Genomic DNA, 22,388 nt, shown 5'->3' on the forward strand with positions numbered 1-22,388 from the left:
CATACATGGCATGTCAAGCAATTTATGTCATTCATGTCATGACGCGCATGTAATTCCTGTCATGACATTTATGCTATGCCATCCATGTCAGGTCATACATTCATGTCATACAAATCCTGAATATATCTAGTAAAGGAAATGACCGTGACGGTACGATATCATTCATACTATTTATGCTATGCCATGACAAATATGTCTTGGCACTGATGTCATGATATGTCATTCATGTTATGTATGCAAGCATGTCATGCCCCCCATGCCTATGCCGATGTATACCCACTTAAAGAAAGTAGCACGACGGAAACATGACATGAGGACAGACAGACAGACAGACAGACAGACAGACAGACAGACAGACAGACAGACAGACAGACAGACAGACAGACAGACAGACAGACAGACAGACAGACAGACAGACAGACAGACAGACAGACAGACAGACAGACAGACAGACAGACAGACAGAAAGACAGACAGACAGACAGACAGACAGACAGACAGACAGACAGACAGACAGACAGACAGACAGACAGACAGACAGACAGACAGACAGACAGACAGACAGACAGACAGACAGTCAGTCAGTCAGTTAGATAGATTCAAAACACTTGAAGTGAACCAAAAATGCTTCGCATCAAGGCACGACGCCCGCCATGGACGTGGGCTACTGTTACGGCCACTAAGGTTGCCCGTCAAAAATGAATCGCTAGACAAAACGTTGGTGAGTCACGAAGGCTTCAAACATTTCAGCCACTCTCTGAACAGGACCACAGATTTTATGACGGCTAAAGTAAAAATGATATTGTTTTCAGGCTCAAATCGTTGATTCCCAGCAGAAGTTGTCTGAAGCCTGAAGCATTTCGGGTGCATGAGAATAGAGGCTGGATCTGACAGTGACGTCGTTAGCACATATTGCAAGGCTGTTCATTAGATCACGCCAAGCCGGTCACACTGACCGAATAGAAAATAAAATCACACCACTCAGAAGAGACTTCAAGACAGCGTGTGTGATCGACGTGTCACTCTGACTTGTTTAGTTTCAACAGTCTCAGGAAAACTAGTTTTACATGCGGCAGGTTTTGCTGATACTTTTAATCTTAGATTTATTTTGGCCTACTATTTGATGTACAATAATTCTCGTTCTTACCCCTTAACCGCGTTCGTATCTCTAATAATAAGCAGGTAATGTCTAACTACAGCTAATTTCTTTAATTTCAACATCTTGCAAACTATTGGAACACATTATTCATAAATATATCATTGAGTACTTATCTGAACATAACGTTCCTTCGCATGCTCAACATGGCTTCCGTTCTGGATTTTCGATGGTAACAGAACTTCTAGAATTCTCCCATGATATTGCATCCACGCTTAACATTAGAGGACAGCTTGATGCCATTTTCATTGATTATACAGTGAAGCTTTTGACGCAGTGTGTCATAAAAAGCTTCTCATTAAACTCAAGACAATAATTCATGATTATAAACTACTAGGTTGGATACAGGAGTACCTAAGTACAAGAATCCAGTTTGTTGCATTTAACCATGTTCACTCATCTCCTGTCAATGTTACATCCGGTGTACCACAAGGGTCTCTCTTGGGTCTTTTGCTGTTTGTTGTCTATGTAAATGATGTCGCTGAAGTAATTGCGGACACTTCTGCCAAAATAAGACTATATGCTGATGACTGCGTCGTTTATTCTAATATAACTAGCAATCATGATCAGCTGGAGCTGTATGAAGTCTTCACCCGTTTTTGCGAATGGAGCAGAACATAGCCAATGTCACTTAATTTTAAGAAAACCGTATCAATGACTTTTTCGAGTAAAAAACAACAACTACAATAATCATATTTTAATGACGCGCACAAGCTTGAAAACTTCCACACGTTGGTATTACTTTCTCCCCTGATCTGAAATGGCATGCTCACATTAAATGTATAACCAATAAGGCCTTGAGAGAACTGGGTTTTCTTAAAAGAAACTTACGAGATGCAACTAAAGAATGTAAATTAACGGCATGCAGATCACTAATAAGGCCTCTGCTTGAATACGCGTCGGCAGTGTGGTCGCCACATCATTCCAAAGACATAGACATGCTTGAGTCTATCCAGAAAAAAGCCATAAGGTTTATATATAGTCGTTATGACCGCCATTTCTCCCCGACATCACATGCTAGCAAGCTGCGACTAAAGCCTCTGGCCCATAGACGTACTTGTGACCGTGTTGTTCTGCTACATAAAATTGCTCCTGGGAAAACTTACGTCAACGCACCTGTTGTTTTCACAAACCCTTCTTTCGGCCCACCGGAAGAAGTCATCGTCTTAACATTGTTCCTTTGAATGCATCGATTGATCGATTTAGGTTTTCCTCTTTTCCACATACTATTTCGATTTGGAATGGCCTTGAGGTTTCCTTGCGCGAGTTATCGAGTGATGAATTCGCCGACCTATTGCATAATTATGTTCATTAATCAACTAGCGCTTCCTGATATTGCTGCTTATATTGTGTTTCTTTTTTTCCACTAAAATGTATTCTTCGATTGATTGACATATATATGCACTCACTCCTGCAATATCTTGCTATGCAAGATGCAGTATATGTAAATCAACAAAGTGTTAAATGCACCTTAGCATTCACTTGTAAAGTTTGAAGTGCCTATTTCACTGAACCTTGCCGCACCATGTTAACTTGTTATAACGCGGCTCATTTTCGGGTTCCCTTCAGGCAGCCGAGGGCGGCAGCTATCATCGGAGCCCTGATGGCCGCTGCATTCTGCCTTATGACCTGCGTTCAAATCTACTCGTGGGACTTGTTCTATGCTTTCACGAGCGGGACCAATGATATGAGGTGGGTCTCATTCACTTCTTTCGCTTCGCGTCACTAAAACCTTCGACTTCCCCTGCAGAGATGACAGTCTTCCGCTGTCGACTAGCGTTGTGAGCTAGTGGTGGTTACTACTTCATTCTGGTTTCTCAATATTGCGCGTAACTTCCCTGTTTCTTGTGTACCTTAAAGAAACTCTTCTATTTGCGTTCGCCAACTTGCATCAAACCTTTATTTTGACCCTGCCTACCGAAAATGACGCCTTCGTTTAATGGCACTGGCTACGGCGTGCAGTCAGCAACGTTTTCCGCTCATTTATTTGTTCACCAATCCTCTTCTACTCCTTCTTCTTCTTGACCGTATTCTTATTCTTCTACGAACGTTATGGCATGCAGCCACCGCGGGGGAAGGTGCAAATAAATACGTAAAGCTTTTTAGGTGAACTTATGACAGATAATATAGCTTACTCAATGTAAGATATAAAGAATAAAGCAAAACTAATCCAAATATTGAGAGGAACTTCGCAGGAAAAAACTTAACTTCAATCTTATTGGATTCAGTGACCGTAGTGAATACGAATAATGCAGGTGTCCTTCAGTGGATCGATACCTCGAATGATGACAGAATAGCACACGATAAAATTGGACATACGTTTTGAAAGTGATATATTTTTCTGGCTTGTCCCTCCCCTTTCCAGTTTGTGTGCTGGCCGGCTTGGGACACTAGGCATCACTAAGCGCGACTACGTATGTGCCCGACATATATATATATATATATATATATATATATATATATATATATATATATATATATATATATATATATATATATATATATATATATATATATATATATATATATATATATATATATATATATAGTGCCAACTGACCGACAGCATTAGATCACGGACGCATACCTGAAAAGAAACTCTCCTTAAGAATTCCCGCATGCACACTTGCGCTGGCAACGCTTAGCACGTTAGGCGCGTCGTGTAGCAACAATTTATTTGGAACAAGCAAGCGTCTGCTTCTTTTAGCTGACAACGAAGCAATAAGTTCAGAGACGCGTTTATCCCAGAAATTCGCTGCCCGTCCCTCATCGTATATTCTGGTGCTGTGGCGCGTTCCTACAAGGTCAAGCACGTCGTGTCTCGTGATTAGTTTAATTAATTATGGGGCTTTACGTGCCAAAACCACGATTTGATTATGAGGCACGCCGTGGTGGGGACTCCGGAATAATTTTGATCACCAAGGGTTCTTTAACGTGCACCTAAATGTAAGTACGCGAGTATTTTGGCATTTCGCCCCCATCGAAATGCGGCCGCCGTGGCCGGGATTCGATCCCGCGACCTCGCGCTTAGCAGCCCGATATCATATGTCTCGTGATTCAATACGTTTTATTGCTGAACAAAAGTACCGATTTCTCTGCAAGATCCGCCACGGTGGCTGAGGAACGCGCCCGTCAGAGGGAAATCTGCAGCGCGTTTCTTGTCGTAATACGCAAGCTATGGCTTACGAAGATATCGACCCAAGGTTGGATCTGCCTATAGAATCATTTGTTAAAGGGGCGTCCTCCAAGCAGTGGCTACGCAGTAAAGAAAAATCGTCGGCACTCGAGAAATAAATACTGTGTTGTTTCTGGGGCATCGCAAAAATAATGCCGGTGCTTCGTTCTTTTTACTTTTTATTGTTCCTATTTCTTTTACAGTTCTGCTATCAACATTTTTATTCGTGATTCCGAAGCGCGCAAGTAGTTTACGAGTTTTCTTGGTGTTTGTCCTTTATGTCCCCAGTTGTGCTTTTCGAATTTTTTTTTCTTTTCATTTATCATATTCAAAAAAAATTCTAAGCAGGTTTGTATGAGGTGCAATAGCAACCGGAGAGCGTCCAGACGAGGCCCACGTTTCACTCTCAAGCTCAGCTCCCTCGGCGCTGGTCCGGCATCGTACGCCTGCCTAGCTTCTACAGAGCCTCATGAAGCCCTCGACATACGATGGTGCGTCGGTGCCCTATATGTAATGACGGAGTTATTTTATTTTTGCTACTCGGGGAACACTCTGTCATGCAACAGTTTGCTGATGCCAAGCTTCCAACCGCAGCGGTTCCGCTTGCCAGCTCCTCACTGCGTTCCTCGCAACCACTACTGGCAGCACTTCCGGAGTGGAATCGCGGCCATGTCGCGTAGTGGCGTCGGCGGGCGGTGAGCCGAAGCGTTTGACGCCGTTACCGGAAAGAAAGCGCGGGCGGAAAATCAAAGGCGCCCAAGCCTGTTTACGTACCCCTAAGGCATAGCTGCTCGTGCGCAAACTGCACGTCCAGCGCGTACGTGCTTAGTTAAAGCGTACCCTGTCAAATACGGAAAATAGGGTTTTTTGCGCATTGTCCAACTACGTACAACCGTCTGCACACTTAAATGGCACGCTTCCAGAAACACTATATATGCGGCGTAATAACAATCAACGACTGTTTGAGAAAAACCTTACAACATGGCCACTAATTTATTTATTTTTACTGGGAATCTGAAAGCTTGAGATGCATAACAAAATGGTTTTGGCAGCACGTCCGCATTCAGTGCAGAAAGGATGTCGTTGCCTTCGCTGCCACGGACGTATGCACATCGTCAATGTGGAAATGTACGGAACCATATAGGGCTGGTTTGGAAATAATATTCACTGTTTCGCCATAGGGTGTAGTGGTACACATTCTTAAGGGTCAACCAACCTGCCCGATGTGATAAGCGAAGGTGAGAGTGCGCTGGCTGGATACGGTGAAGCGGTTCCGTATACTAAACAGTCAGATGGGCTGTATGTCCCCTAGATATAGTACGCACGCGCGCTCGCATACCAGCGAAAACGCAGGCTTCTTCGCTTCTCATTGCGCAGGAGAGTCAAGGACACGCTGGAGCTCATCTACTTCCGGCCCTTCACCCATGTCGGCGCGTACATCGTCGGAGTCATCTGCGGCTACGTTGCTGCACAGTACAAAAACGTCACAATAAGGCCGGTAAGCTTTGCAAGCATTTCCTACAATAAAAGACATATAGCGACGAGCAGGTGACTTTAAAAGAAACACTTAAACAAACTGAATGATTAAATGTGGTGATAAAAGGGGACTGTGTGACTATGCCGCCAGTTACACATCGCTGTGACCGAGCCGGGACTGTTCCACAGGGGGGGGGGGGGGGGGAGGGGGGGTCCGTAGCTTGAGAAAAATTAAACTAAATGCAACGAGGCGGTTGTAATTACAAGCTTTATGTAACTTTAGGCCATTTATATAAGTGAGGTATTGCATAACATAGCAGCTACAGAAGGTATGAGAGACAAAGAAACAGGGCTCTTTAAATCAAATAATCCAAGGAAGGCGCCTTAAACATGAACCACAACCAGCGCCCATCCAACTGCGCCAAACATTATCAATGTTCGCATACTTTACCATAATTGTCTACTCACAAGCAACAACTCGTTTGCGATGTGTGCGTAATGCAAACAACAAAAGAGGCGCATCTGTAATTTTACTTAACTGTAATGAAAGAGAATAAAATACGTATCTCCACGTCCCGAAAGCCGTTCCCTCACTCAATTTGTAAACTGGCCGACGAGGAGGTAGGCAACCGGCTACGGACGTGTCAGGAGCTGTGCGGTAAGATGGTACTAAATTATGTTGAGCGTAACAGGTTTCCTTGACCATAGCATTTCCAAATTCAATTTATTGCCTACGGCGACGAGCGTGCATGCATCAAATGAGGCCTTTAAGAACGTATGACGGTCAACTGTAGGTTTCCAATAATTTTTACTACTGCTTGACTATATATTAAAGCCTGCAGGCTGGGGTGTATTATTTTATGTTCTTCTTGCATTGCCTTCCCGTACAACTTTATACTCAGGACGATTGTTGCTGGACTGTACGTTAGAATAGATAGCGCTAATGCCGACGTCCGTGAAAGACGACATCCGTGAAATTAAGCTCAACTTTTCTGCGTTCGATCTTAGCATTGTTGATTCGTGTGTAACATCTGCCTGGTGATACCGAAATGTGGATCGAAGTGTAGTGTCTGCATACGACGAGAAAATCTATTTCTGCACGCTGGTACATTCATCACGCCACTGAAACAAGTTGGAACAGCCCACGCAAACCTAAGCACAGCGATCGAAACTATAACAACGGACAACTAAGGCTGCCATGCTGATAAGACACAAGCGTCTAATGTTTCAACTGGCTGACTGGAGAGCAGTGCTGTGGCTCTAAACGAGTGCGAAAGTGCTTAGTGCGAGTCGTCTCTGCATCAATACAGTAATATCAAGAAATGCCTACCCAGTATACGCTCGCACCCTGACGACATACCCGCTGTGAACTTCAACCTTTCTAGAACGTCGAAATGGGCCTGTGGCTCGTCTCATTGGCGCTGGCCTGCGGCGTCTTGTTCGCCTCCTTCCCTTGGAATCAAGGCCATTTGCCGGACGCCGTAACCAACGCTCTCTACGGTGGATTCCACCGGCTCCTCTGGGCGCTCGCCTTCTTCTGGCCGTCGTACGCCTGTGCCACAGGTCGTGGGGGTAAGGACACAAGGCGTGACGCCGTACCTTATTAACAGCGCATGCAATTTCCGGCCAGTTTGAGGTACATCTATAGAGCCGCCGCGGAGATCAATGGCATGGCGTGTCGCTACTGAGCAAAAAGTCGCAGGTTCAATTCCCAGTCGCGGTGGCCGCACTCCGACGGAGGCGGAAGGCAAAAGCAATTGTATACCGTGCTTTTAATGCTTGTTAATAGGCCTCAGGTCGTTGCAATTAATTCGGATTCAGTGTGTCGCTCTGGGAACATGAAATGAACATAACTTGGGTGCGCATAGCAGCGCCACACTGAGATGCTTTTATACCGGGTGTTTTTGGGAACACTTGTCAATTTTTTTAAAGCTTGCCTGTGGCAGATAGTACAATTCTACTCCATGAGCTGGTGCACTCGAAGAGGCTGACATTATTCGCACAGGAAATCGAAATGCACAATCGACTAATTAACGAAATTCTATAATTACGTTTTTAGCTAATTACGTTACGGCACATACTGCAATTTACCAATTCTAGACGGGGAGTTCGCAAGGCGGATCCACTTGGAACGAATACTCAGGATGACACCAGTTTTGAGAAATTAGTTCTCGAACTTGTTTCTTGTGTGCTACAATGTTGTGTGCTTCAATGAAGAAGTTTCTTGTGTGCTTCAATGCATAAAATGACGCTTTCTCAAAAAAGTGGAGAAACGGCATTTTTACCTCAAGTTCGACGGTTTATATATCGAAACCGGGGCGATCCTGAGTGTGCGCTCCAAGTGGATATGCCTTGCTAGCTCTCACTCACCAGCTAACAACCACAAATTGCACTATATATATCTATATATATATATATATATATATATATATATATATATATATATATATATATATATATATATATATATATATATATATATATACCGTAAATTAAGTCACAAGATAATGCATTAATTTTTGATTAGTTATTATGCATTTCGATTTCTCGGGCTACTAAATCCGCCTGTTCAAGTGCCCCGGCTCAAGGACTATAAGAGTAGAATTGTGCTATCTGCCTCAGGCGATTTCTAAAATTACCCAGACTTCGCAGCAACTCCTATGGAAAAGCAGTTTATCGCGAAAAGAAAAAAAAATGAATCGAAGTTGGTAGAATGACATGTCTAGGTGATTATGTATTCAATATTGCAAACGAATAAGATATAGCGTTGTGCTTACAAAGAAAAACGAAAAAGAGTGAGCAGGAAGGAAGAGGAGAAAAGGCAGATGGAAATAACTGGCGCTGTGCAGAAAACTTATTAAAATTTTCGAAGAGGTATTGCAGCCTGCATTACAGAATCTGCCTACAAAAATTCTGTAATGCAAAAACTACTACAAACGAAGTACTTCGCGGCTTAAGAATGGCGGTTTGCGACTGCCTGGCGCATTCTCAACTTGACTATAGACACCTCTTAGCTCCAAACTGCATGCTTGGTGCGTGACTACTTCATATTCTTCCGAGTTTCCCCATGTCTCAAACAGAAATACAAATATTAGTGTCAGTGTGTCTATTGGTAAAACTACATGGATGAAAGCACTGCAACGCGCAAACACACAAACGCACATAGTGCACTAAACTAAATCTCCGGTGAAAATATTCGTAGTGGATACGGGGACACCTTTGCAAGTCAACTCTCATAGCTGCTTTCAGAGCCAGTATGTAAGCAGCAGATGCCCATGACCGAGAGGGAGTAATGAGCGGAAACGATATACGTTCACCCACCCCACCCCCTCACGTATACCTGACGCTTTCTGTGAAATAAAAAGAAACGATATCATCTATGATATACGACAAGTGAAAAAAAATTTCCTTGTAACTTGTGTGCTCCTTTAACTACGAACCATTTCATACAATGATGCTCGAGTATCCCTAAAAAGCAGACTCTCGCGGTAAAGAGTGAGCACGGAAGTATATAGCGGCAAAGTACGTGCCACGTTCATAGCATTTGGGATATTGTCAGCAGAACTTAGCTTATCAGAAGCGTTAACATCGCCGCAACCAGAATAAGTTCTCTGACAAACGTCACGAAGCAACCTTGGTGGTATTGGTTTTCCTCGCGCAGGCATCCTCAACAATATGCTGTCTTGGAACGTCTTCTTGCCACTGTCGAGGCTGACGTATGGAATCTACCTAACACACGTGCTGCTCTACATAACGCGCATGCTTCGCTTGAGGAGTCACATCAACACGGACGAGTACTTTCAGGTAAGCAAGATGGATGGATGGATGGATGAAAAACTTTATTATAGGTAAGCAAGATGGCGAGGAAGAAACAGGGCGGGCGTACCGAGTTGCGCGGTCCTGGAGAAAAATATGTTCTCGGGAAAATGGTACACGTCGATGGAACTAACGTTCTAGAAAGCATTCGCTTTTTACTTACTTTCTAACAAAGTTAGTTATTTTCTTAACAAAACGTCGTTTTATGCATTGAAGCACAAAAGTAACTGGAACGCCATTGCATTTCTTCGCAAAGATCGCTAATTACTATCTCGAAACTGGTGTCATCCTGAGAATTTGTTCCAAGTGGATCCGCCTTGCACACTATATGGCTAGAATTTATAAATTCCAATATGTGGCATAAGGTAATCAGCTAATAACCTAATTAGTGAGTTTTCGTTAATTAGTCGACTATTTTTTTGCGCTAGTAATGTCCGCCTCTTCGACTAGACCAGCTCATGAAATAGAATTGTTTTATTTGCCACAGGCAACCTTAAACATTTTTTGTAAGTGTTCGATGAACCACCCTATAAGTAGAACAAAGCACCGGCGGTGACTACAGCCGTCGTTTCAGCTCCTCAAATGCGTCATCCTGACGTGTTTCCCATTTAAAGTCGACGTCAGGTTTCGTGAGATGAGTTAATGGTTCCGCAATGCTTGAAAAGCCACTTACAAGGCGCCTGTAATAGACATACCGGCCAAGGAATCTGCGCACTGCCTTTTTGTCGACCGCCTGCGGGAACTTAGTGATCGAAGCTGTCTTCTGCTGATCGGGACGGACTCCGTACTTGCCGATGACGTGTTTTATGAACAGAAGTTTTTCGCAAGCGAAACGGCACTTATCCGGCTTCAGGGTGAGTTCAGATGACTTGATCGCCTCTAGTACTGTCTGCAGCCGCCTCAGATGATCTTTGAAATTCGTGGCAAATACTGCAACGTCATCTAAGTAGACAAGTCTGTCAGTTCAGTCCTGCCAAGACAGGGTCCATCACGCGCTGGAACGTTGCAGGCACAGAGCAAAGTCTGAATGGCATCACCTTGAACTCGAAGAGATTGTCTGGCGTGATAAACGCGGTCTTTTCTTGATCCATTTCGTCGACTTCAAGTTGCCAATAACCAGTTTTGAGTCCATCGATGAAAAGTACTTAGCATTGCAGAGTCGGTCTAATCCATCGTCTACCCGTGGGAGGTGTTACAGGTCCTTGATCGTTACTTTGTTCAAGCGGCGATAATCGACGCAGAAGCGTAGACTTCCATCCTTCTTTAATAAGACCACAGGAGATGCCCACGGGTTTTTCGACGGCTGGATGATGCCGTCGCGCAGCATTTCGTCGACTTGTTTTCTTATAGCTTCTCGTTCTCGCGTCGACACTAAGTAAGGGCACTGGCGAAGTGGTCGAGCGGATTCTTTGGTTATTATGCGATGCTTTCTAACTGTTGTTTGGCGAATCCTCGATGACGTAGGAAAGTAGTCTTTGTATCGTTGGAGAAGACATTCGAGTTGTTGCGTGCTCATCGGGAGGCTTGGATTTATGTTGAAGACTGGTTCAGGAACTATGGTCGTCGAGGTAGATGCGGCAGAATCAGAGAGGACAAACGCATAGTGGTTTTCACAATTTCCTCGAGATATGCGATCGCTGTGCCTTGCTGACGTGTTTGAACTTCTGGCTGAAATTGGTCAGCATCACTTTCGCTCTTCCTCCATGCAGTCGAGCGATCACTCTTACGACGCAAATTTCACGATAGAGCAGTAGACCTTGGTCGCCCTCGATGACGCCTTCTACGTCTTCTGGTGTTTCGGTGCCGACGCAAATGACAATGCTGGAGCGAGGCTGGATGTTCACTTTATTTTCGAGCACACTCTAGGCGTGGTGACTACGAGAGCTCTCCGGCGCTTTCGAGTGATCTTCGGATAGCGTTATTGACTTCTGCTTCAGGTAGATGATTGCACCATGTTCGTTCAGGAAGTATATGCCGAGAATTACGTCTCGTGAACACTGTTGGGTGATAAAAAAGGTGGCAGGGTAGGTTCGCTCATGAACGGCAAGCCTTGCCATGCAGATTCGGGTAGGTTTTATTACGTGTCCTCCAGCTGTCCGGATTCGAGGACCTTCCAATACAGTTTTACTTTCTTCATCTGGACAGAAATGGGTCCACTAATGACGGAGTAGTCAACTCCTTGGTCCACCAAGGCGGTGACTGCTTGGTCGTAGAGAAGAACATCGAGGTCAGTGGCACTTTTTCTTGCGTTGCAGTTTTTTCTTGGCGTCCGATCATGGCTGTGTCGCGTTGACCTGCCCCTGGAATGTCCCGTCGTCAAGTCTTCTTTTCTCGGCGTATTCACTGCTTCTATACTTTGTCTGGATGGAGACTGTGTTGTTGCTAGATCCTCGAGGTAAACCTTGAAGCGTCGTAGTCATCGGCGGAGGATCTTCGGCATTTCGACGTACAACAACCGCACCTCCATCGGTTGCTGCTTTTAATATTCCGGATCTGGGCTTGCGAACCGACTCCGGGCTGGGCCAATGTATGTTCGGCGCTGCGGCGACAGGTAGTGGCGTGGTGACGGTGGATGAGACGGTCGTTGAGGGCTCCACTGAGTTGCGGCGAGGTAGTGGGCGATATCACGGGGGCGTTCACCTTACTGCGGGCGGGGAGCGTTGATGGCGAACCGTAGTAGTCCCCTTTCGCGGTATGGGTACCGGCGGTAAACGAGGCCCGCTTCTCCGCATTGATAGCATAGCGGTCGGTCTTCCTTTGGAATGCTGCACTGGGCGAGAGGTGGGCGTGCTGGTGGCATCGGGTGTGGACGATGGAACTGAGGTGTTACCGGGCCATGGCGCGGGTGTAGTGGGGTGGCGTGACGGCGGGCGACGGCGGCGTAGGTAATTGCTTCTGGCTGAGGATTCGGCGGTTCAGGAGCTCGCTCTGATTGCTGGAGCTCATGGCGGACGATATCAGAAATTGAACCCACCTAGAGCTAAGTCTCAGGGAACATCTTTCGTATTTCTTCGCGCAGAACTTCTCTTATTGTCTCCCGCCAGTCGTCGGAGCAGAGGGCTTGAACTTCTGTAAAGTCCAGCCTTGAGCAGCGATGTAATTGCCTGGTGTGCAATTCTAACGTCTTCTCAGTTGTTGTGGCCTCTGACAGAAATTCTGCTACGGTTTTGGGTGGGTTGCGCATCAGTCCGGCGAAGAGTTCTTGTTTTACACCGCGCATGAGAAGACGTACTTTCTTCTCCTCAGACATTTCCGGGTCGGCGGGACGGAAAAAACGAGTCATCTCTTCCTTGAATACCGCGATGTTCTCGTTAGGGAGCTGCGGTCGGGCTTGTTGTAGAAGCTCGGTCTTTTCTCTTCCGACGGCGCTTGTGAAAGTCTTGTACCATATCCAACGAAAGGTGCCATGTCGTTAACGAGGACTCTCGATTTTAGAGCCAAATCCTGGCAGAGTCTCCTAAGAAAAATAAACGTGACGGAGCTTGCCTTCAAGGTTCCACTTGTAGTCTGACACCCTCTCGAATGTGTTGAGCCAGGTCTTCGGGTCTTCCGATGAAGGTCCATGGATTGTAGGTGGCTCCCTGGGTTGCTCAAGCACTACCGTTGATGGCGAAGCTGTTGTTGTCATCGTTCCTGCTTACTTGGTGTTGACCTTTCTGCTTTGCTTGGGTAGAAGACCGTGCTCCGGGGCAAGTTTTATAGTCTGAGGCTTGCTCGAGGATCTGGGGCGACGCTGATGTTGTCTTCGGGTTTCGGGCTTGGATCGCGGCTTTGCGGGGGCGTCCGGTACATGAACGCAAAAGCACTTCCACCAGATGTCCCGTAGTAGTGACGGGGCAGAACACTGCAGAAAAACTGTGAATAACTTACATTTTTATTGGCCGAACCTGTGGCCACAAAAGCAAGTTACACTGAAAGCACAACGATAGTGGCGAGCACAGCCGGCGATCGTGGGAACCTGATCAGCAGGTCAAGCACGTCGGCTTTTATACATGAGTCATCAAAGGTTCCAGAGTAATTTCTAGTGCCCTCGTATCTATCAGAAAGTACTACACAATTCGTATCGTGCATACAATCATGCTAGGTTCGGTGACGACAGACAACGGTTACCATCATCTATAACACTCAAGAAACTTCCTGTACAAGCAGGCGCGTCTTGCGCTAAGCGATGAAGTTTACCATGTGTTAGCTATATATATATATATATATATATATATATATATATATATATATATATATATATATATATAGAGAGAGAGAGAGAGAGAGAGAGAGAGAGAGAGAGGTTGCTACAAAATACGGTTGCTAACCGTCATGGTATGCCTCTGGTTTTTTCTGCTCCCATATCGAGTCTTTCGTAGCTGTGCTCTCGAGTTCGCTGTGAGAGCAGACGGGGCTGGCGCACGAGGCATAAGCAGCCCTTTGTTAAGCTCTCCAGAGGGGTTGTATATGCAATTTCCATGTACCCTCGTGGACAGCTGTACATTGAACAAACAGAGCGTTGCGTGAATGACCGTTTAAGAGAACATGCGCAAAAACTAAAGAAAAAGGAAGATAAGGGCGCACATATGATGGCTCATGTTGCCGCGTATGGGTGTGACGCTCGATTTTCTGAGACTACCATTCGAGGCAGGAGCGGCAACGTCTCTTATATACTTGCACTGGAGGCCTTCTTTATTAAGGAGAACCGAGATCGTTGTATAAGTGAGCCTCCTATCTTATTACTTGACGCTGAATTTGACTTCTTGCGCAACCGCATTTGGTGTTCGCGTGCCTGTTTTTTTTTTTGCTTGGTATGCGCATGTGTAACAAGAGGATATATATATATATATATATATATATATATATATATATATATATATATATATATATAATTCTATCCTTCCATTAAACAGTTGCGAGTAGCGCTTGTCCTTGTCCTCCTATCTTGTCTCTATGGTTTTTATCGCGCTAAGTTACTACTTCAATTACGGAAAACCGACTAGCCCAACAATCAACTCTTCTAGAACAAGATGTCGCACGGATGTATTTGCGCATTCTTTTTATTCCTTTTACGATTCACGAGTGGAATCATTTGGATGCGTGTGTTGTTGATGTTCCTGAAAATATGTTCTCGTCTTCCTTGCAAGACGTATGCGTTAGTTGAATGTTCCAGTGACGGCTGTGCCCGTCTGCTTTCTTATTTCGTTTGTGGCTCTTGCTTCAATCCGCCAGCATTAATGCTCAATTGGGCGATGTAGGTTTCTAAATAAATACATAAATGTTTTGCAGTAGGCGTGATTCAGCGAAGCATAAAACCGGGAACGCCGGGAAAGCTATGCACTTTTTTTCTTTTTGGGGAATGTTCGTTTACATTATCGAAATCTTTTAAAGTCAAGCGAACATGATTCAAATTCTCCCGCAATACATCGGGTGCAACGACTGGTCATCACATAAGCTATTCAAGCCCAAGAAAAACCACTGCGGAAATAGCGGTATTCCTCCCGGATTTACTCCTTATATAATAGATGAAGATGAAGAATAACGAACACAATTGACACGGATGGAGCACACGCTTCATCGTTTTCGCACTGTGATCGTTTCACTTACCATAACGGCTAAAGAAAAAGTTTAAAAGCTATTTATGCTGAAACTCGTACTTCGATTCGCTGTTTATTTTTTCCACGGTTAACATTTGAGCGAAAGGCAAATCATAAACGAGCTCGGTGATCCAATCTCTCAATGTTGAATACAATATTAGCGATAGACATCGTGCCAGGTGGCTACGTGAGTACATGCGGGTGGACAAGGCGTTACCGCAACGCCTGCATCTCAGCCCGATGGTGGAGTCGAATGGCGAGGTGTATATATTTCACAGCGTTTCGAATATCGGTCACGCTTGACGTGAGCGCACTCCTCAAACAAACAACTTGTTGGGGAAACACGCGCTTAGTAAATCCGGGGAACGACTGAGAAATTATTTGTGTCTTAGTTTTTAGTTCTCTATACTGATTAAAAAGCATTTTAGTTGCATTCTTTGAAGAACACGATTTACCCTAGTCAGCCGCAACTTGAATCAGGCACCGCTGCTACAAATTCCGCCACCGCGTGCCTATGTCACAAACTGTAGAATGTCTACCAAAGGTACTAGGATCTCCTGCCTATGATTTTGGTAGCCTTATTTTGCTCTTTGGTTACTTCAGTGCTGATTGCTGTGGCAGCTTTCGTGCGTCGTCTTCGTTCCTGCCGAGGGAAAGAAGAAGAAGAAGCGGGGGAAGCCGCAGTGCCATTAGTCAAGTTCCGCGGACGGCGGACGCCATATCTGCAGTGTCCAAATTCGAAGACCCTTAGCGGGGCCCCTCCAAAATTGTGCTGCCCTCACGGCATGAACTTTCGTCGGCACGCTGAGCCATGAACGACTACTACAACCTGCTCGAGGTGCCGCGCAACGCGTCGCCGGAGGACATCCGGCGCGCGTACCGGCGGCTAGCGCTCAAGTGGCACCCGGACAAGAATCCTGACAACAAGGCCGAGGCCGAAGCCCGCTTCAAGGAAATCTCGGAGGCCTACGAGGTACTCTCTGACGAGTCCAAGCGGCGCCAGTACGACCTGTACGGCAATGGCAGTTTCGACGCCGACCACCGTAACGAATACGCAAGCTCCCGGGGTGGCAACGGCTTCAGCAATGGAAGCGCCTTCGCGTTCACTTTTCGAGACCCTGAGGAGCTGTTCCGCGAGTTCTTCGGCTCGTCGGACCCGTTTCGAGACCTGTTCCGTGGCATTCATGGCGGCCAACGCGGTGCCACTGTGCTCACCGGCGGCTTTCCCTTTTACCAACAAAACTTCGGCAGTATATTTCGCTCAGGCTTCCTCATCGACTTGGATGACCTGCTGTTCGGGCCGCACGTCTCTGCCAGTGGCATGGGCGGCGGTTCGGCGGGCTTCGCGGGCATGCCGACGCAAGAGATGACCTCGGTACGCTTTGTGAACGGTAAGCGCATCGAGACGCGCACCATCATCCAGGACGGCATGAAGACCGTACTCTGCTTCGAAGACGGCCAGCTCATCTCGCGCACTGTCGAAGGCGTCGGGCAAGACGTGTACGGGACCCCCGAAGAAGCGCCCCCGGTCCCCTCCAGGGAGGCACCGCAACAGCAACAGCGCAGGGATCCCGCCGACTTTTCGCCTTCCTCGCAGTTCGGCAGTGGCGTCGCAGCGCAGCCAAGCTCGACGAACAAACGACCTTCGCAAACAAAAAGCAGAGCGCCCGCCGGAGGCAGCAGTCCCAAGATGAGCTTAAGCGGCAAGGCCAGCACTTCTTGCAGTGCTCCGTCCCCGTCCAAGGCCTCGAGCAAAGGCGGCAGGAGCAAGAGCCACTCCAGCAGGCTCCAGAAGGGAGGCAAAGACGGCAGGAGGCTACCGGTGGCTAGGAAGGACACTCCCGACACCACATGCTCTACACCATCTTCAAATTTGTCGCGGCACGATAAATCAAGAACCCGAAAACCCTAGTTAATACGCTAGCTTGTCTTCACATGGAGTAACTGCTAGTAGGTGTACTTGAGGTAGGAGGAAAATTGAAGGGTGCAAACAAGCAGTGTGGCTATTCTGCCAGGTGTGTGAGCTCACACACTAGGAAGACGGTGCACCACATCTGAGAGAGAACATTTCCAAGAACTACCTGCCATACGTGTAAATGCTTCAACGCTCACACAAGCTCAAAGGTGTCCCATGTGTTGCCGGAAGCCAGGCCCGCTAGCTTCTACTTCGCTTGTCTTCAGAAGAAGGACCATTTGAATCTCTACCAAAAGTAACAATAATAAAGTTTGGTTACTGTGCGAGAACTCCATGCAAGGGAGTCGCACGAAGTAAGCTCCGTGTCCTTTCAATGTCCAATATTCACTTGAATGTATCATGCAGTTTTGCTTTTCGTTTCTTTGTGTAAATTTATGCCATAAAGCTGAAGTATTATTTGAAAAGCGATTAAAAGCTGCCTAGCTGTAGGCTAAATGATCGCATACGTACTTCTAGCAGCTCGTTGTCCCGATTTCTTTCATTAGACTTCATCGAGTTATGACATGATTTTTCACATAATGGTTCTAGACAATTCCATGGTTTCTTTGTATGCATACGTGATATGCCGTGCTCATACTAGTGATCCATTGTCATTATGCGCGCACTATTATGTCTTAGAGAACCAAAAAATCTTAGAAACCGACGTGGTCATGACAGCTTCTATTTTATTCCTCAAGCGCTGGCCGGCCAGCAGTGACCGCAATAGACCTCGTTTTTCTGTCTACATGCGAGAAACAAAGTAGTTACGTGCAGCCATGTTCAAAGGAAACCCTAGTTATATGTCTGTTTCATGCAGACATGACAAAGGGGCGCCCCTTTTCCGGTTTGTGTCTGTTCATGACCTTTCCAGTAACATGCGTGTCCGACTATATGGGGATTGAAACTGCGACAGCCTCGGTTGCATACAGAGCCCCATGCCATTTAGTGGCCAGATGCGGAAACACGCCAGCACTGATTCTCTCGCAAACAAGGTGGAAGGCGCGCCACGCCCACAACTGTGGCCGCGGCAGACCCCGCCTCAACAAAGGAAGTCGCAGCCGCTACGCGACCGGAGCATTGTCGTAGCTCGGTTGCGCTCCTAGCACAAAGATGAGAGTGCCAACGAGCTCTCTGAATGGACGAGGCAAATCTAAAACGCGCCGCGAAAAGGCCCTATATCTTGTATAGTTAGTACTTGGCTGTCGTACATGAGAAGTTGGCGCAACCAGGCCATCATAAATTGCTGGCGACAGGTACGCTTATCCCGAGCTAAAGCTGTTCATTTTGTGGTTGTCTGCTATTGTACTGTATAATCTTGGTGCCCCTCCCGGGTCCTTTTCTTGGCCGCAGTTGACAACCGCCTTGGGGGTGTTCTCGCTGAGCGTGGTGTTCGCCTACCTGCTACACGTGTGCGTCGAGGCGCCCGTTCTGCGGCTAGAGAAGCTGATGTTCGAAGGGGACACCAGAGACGCCGTAGTAGCGACGCGGGTCAACGGAAAGGCCCGCAGCTCGAACATGGGCACCGTCCAGAAGTCGGCTGTGTGACCGTGGCACGAGCTCGTGAGGCACTCGACAACCAAAAGGGACACAACTCTGCCAGGAGTCTGAGCCTCTCTTGGATCAATTGCTCATTTTTTCAGAAACAGCATAAGCCTCCCCTTCTCTTTTCTTACCCACAGCGATGGCTCACTGGCTATGGCATGCTGCTGCTAATCGCTGTGTCCCGGGTTCGATTCCCGGCCTCTGCGGTCGTGGCGGAATGTCAAAAAAGCTCGTGTGTCGAGTACCTGGCGCAAGTTAAGGAATTCCAGGTAGCCAAAATTAAACCGAAGCCCCATCACTACAGCGTATCTCGCAGGTTGTAGTTATGGTGCTTCTAGACAACTATAGCTGTCGGCATTCACCCGCTGTTGATCTGAAGTCTATGAAAAAATAATAACAGTATCATTTTTGTCAAAGCGAACGAAACCATATGTCCAATGCACACGGATATTTTTCGCCTGGGCAAGAGCTTGTAAGAGCTCATAAGTGGTACCGGCGTGCTTACAGTAAGTGTAGCACAACGCCCTCAATCCTCGATGAACAATCCCACAGGGCGTAGGTCAAATCACGGACACACAAAATTCCTCTACGTGACTCACAGAGACCGAGCCCAAATGAGGCCACGCGCATGGTACGACTCATACGTTCAAAATGCAGGCTGTAAATGATGTGCATGTACTATAGGGTATGCTTGCATGCCTCTCTGCTGGCTTCTCTCCTATTTTCTCCAGGACAGCCGCGAACTTTCGGTTCCTTTGTTATCCGCAGTGCTCCAGCGGAACCTTCGTCTTCATCGTCCACATGGTGGTGTGTGCACGAGTACTGATATTTTAAGGCAAATAGAATACCCATATAATAGTTCTAGAACTGAACCAACTGTTTTTCGACTAAATTGCGAATACTGCGCAGTCTATTGAAGTAGTTTTCTAGTAGTGCACATTGAGGGTACAGTCAGAGAGAATAAACTTTATACAGAGCAGCAGGCGAGCGAAGCGAGCGTAGGTAACTCCACCGCTCTGCAGTGGGTGGTCCTGTCAGTCCAGAAGTATGACGGCCTTAGCTGCCCCTCTCGCTCGGTCGACCTGCTCGAGGTGGTCCATATCGAGTCAGAGCTGGACAGCGCTGCCTCCCATTGCCGTGTGGTTGGATGTATTATGGGCGTATGCTCTGGTGTGCTTGCGCATGCCCGTACTACGTGGTAGGGCGTTGCGCATTCAACGAAGTCGCGACACTGCACAGAACTGTTAAATTACAGCTGTTTATTGCGTGAAGTTAGGTGGGCGGATGAGATTAAGAAGTTTTCAGGGACGGCATGGCCACAATTAGTACATGACCGGGGTTGTTGGAGAAATATGGGAGAGGCCTTTGCCCTGCAGTGGGCGTAACCAGGCTGATGATGATGATGATGATGATTGCGTGACTCCTTCGAACTGCTCTTATACTCAGTTAACAACATCAAATCACTAACCAACAAGTGAAACTCATTCCACATGGGCCCACAAACAAAGCAATGCCCATTCCTCACTCGATCAAAATAGAGAAGGCGAGCTTCCATTCATTTCGCCAAATCTTGCCATGGCATCGGCTTTAATAAGCTCACGCGTGAGCTAATTGTGGCCGTGATCGGCACCAGCATATTTGTTTAAATTAGGTACACACTGTCACTAGTATTGCTGCGTAAAGCAAGAAAATCTCTGGGTTTTTTTTTTTTTGTGTGTGTGTGTGTGTGTGTGTGTGTGTGTGTGTTGCTGTTGCTGTTGCTGTTTTTATTTTTTAGATTATCTTCATGCTTGCGCGACCAGTCATTCAGACTACGCCTGTTTGTACAATTTAATATTTACCACCACGAGAAATGAAACCTGCACCCCGCTCTTTGTGCATATTATACAAATTCTGCAAACTTGGCTGTCTCCATTTTTGAAGGCAAGGTTTTCTATGGCAAATACACACGGGTTTGGCGTACGTGGCATCTGGATATCTATCAGGCCTCGTACTTCGTCAAAAACTGGCTCTTCAGCACCTCCAGAGCGTGAGAGCGAGTCGTAAAAAGTATCAAAATGTAGGTCTCAACGAAACAAGAAGCAAGAATTCCTCACAGAGTTGCTAAAATTAACGTTACAGACGTAGTTAGCGCCAATATAGCCGGAAGGAGGAGGAGGAGGAGGAGGAGGAGGAGGAACTTTATTATCGCAGAAGCCGTTGCGCGGTTTATTCCTGGGTGGTTCCCTCTGACAGGGCTCCACTGGCGATCGCGACTCGCCGGGCGGGGTCGAGGGTCGCCAGTTGGCAGAGGCTGTGGTGCAATGTGGTTAATAGTCGGAAATTAACCACATTGCACCACAGCCTCTGCCAACTCCAAGACGGGCCCACCGGCCACTTGGCAAAAAAAAAGACAAGAAAGGCGTATCAACCAAACACGCTAAAGAACACAATGCCGACGTAATGCGGTTAAAGAAACGAAAAAGAAAAAAGGAGGCGAATGAAACAACTCCATATGAATAAAAGAAATAGAGGGTCCGGAAGAAAACTATAAGGTCTGAGAATGAACCGAAGAAAATAATGCAAATATTGCGGCAATATTATGCAATTACGCAACAATGTATCATCTTTAATGCCCACTTTCTGTACATATATGTACGTATACCAAGTAAGTTGACCTTGTCATTTTTTCACGTCGACTATGGTTGACAAACCTTTTTTCTTTAAGCTGATAGTGGGCTTGTCACGTTTATTTGCAGCAAAAAAAAACATGAATATTGGCACGCTGAACGACCTTCTGCAAAACCCGCCGTGGTTGCTCAGTGGCTATGGCGTTTTGCTGCTGAGCACGAGGTCGCGGGATCGAATCCCAAACACGGCGGCCGCATTTCGATGGGGGCGAAAACACCCGTGGTACTTAGGTTTAGGTGCGCGTTAAATAACCCCAGGTGGTGGAAATTTCCGGAGTCCTCCACTACGGCATGCCTCATAATCAGACAGTGGTTTTGCCATGTAAAACCCAATAATTTAATTTAACCTTCTACAAATTGTGAGAGTGTAAATGTATCAAATACAAACTGAAAGACCAAACTATGCTTGCATTCGCTATTGGTGACAAAAACAAGCGGCGCTCTGACACAATGTCCGGAGTTGTTTCTTTTTCTTTGTGCGTATACGAGTGCGAATCATAAAATCTTAGCCCCCTCTTTTTCCTTTCTTTTTTCTCTTTCTTTTTTCATCCATATTACGGCTGTAACTGTGGAATTGAAGTCAACATATCGGTTCCCAGTGGGGGACTTTTTTTTTAACCAGCCCGGCCTTATCTGCCGGAAGCTCCGAGGCACAGCGCTGCTGTCAGTTGTTCAAGATGGCGGTTGTGCCTCATACGTCCACGGCGTACGAGCAACAAAGTGTAATTCGTTTTCTATGGGGCAAGGGACGAAGGTCCATCGAAATCCACAGGGGAATACAGCCAACGCATGGGGAGAGGTGTCTCGCTTTGAGAAGTGTGAGGTGGTGGCGTTGTGAGTTCGCAAAAGGCCGTGGAGACTTGCATGACAATGAGCTCTCGGGGTGGCCGCATGCGTCGCTAACTTACGACAGGAGCATCTCAAATTTAGTGCTGCGATGGGACATTTGTCTGAAGCGGTGTGGGGACCATGTCGAAAAATAGCGTAAGGTACGTAGAATAGTGCATATATTTGTAACTGCC

General features: G+C 46.5%; 1 protein-coding gene and 1 pseudogene across 1 annotated transcript in view; both read left to right on the top strand.

Moving 5' to 3' along the window:
• The window catches only part of LOC135902668 (nose resistant to fluoxetine protein 6-like), a 44,028-nt gene extending 23,550 nt beyond the window's left edge, over positions 1-20,478 (top strand). Inside the window, exons 11-15 of the mRNA XM_065432883.2 lie at positions 2,725-2,847; positions 5,708-5,828; positions 7,192-7,378; positions 9,468-9,610; positions 18,506-20,478. Of these exons, the coding sequence (XP_065288955.1) occupies positions 2,725-2,847; positions 5,708-5,828; positions 7,192-7,378; positions 9,468-9,610; positions 18,506-18,700 (769 nt within the window). The 3' untranslated portion in view covers positions 18,701-20,478. The remainder of the gene's footprint in view (positions 1-2,724; positions 2,848-5,707; positions 5,829-7,191; positions 7,379-9,467; positions 9,611-18,505) is intronic.
• On the top strand, positions 15,870-17,473 carry LOC135902646 (dnaJ homolog subfamily B member 6 pseudogene; annotated as a pseudogene).
• Positions 20,479-22,388: the final 1,910 nt, after the last annotated feature.

This window comes from Dermacentor albipictus, chromosome 1 (assembly GCF_038994185.2).
Source record: "Dermacentor albipictus isolate Rhodes 1998 colony chromosome 1, USDA_Dalb.pri_finalv2, whole genome shotgun sequence".
Taxonomy (NCBI): Eukaryota; Metazoa; Arthropoda; class Arachnida; order Ixodida; family Ixodidae; genus Dermacentor; species Dermacentor albipictus.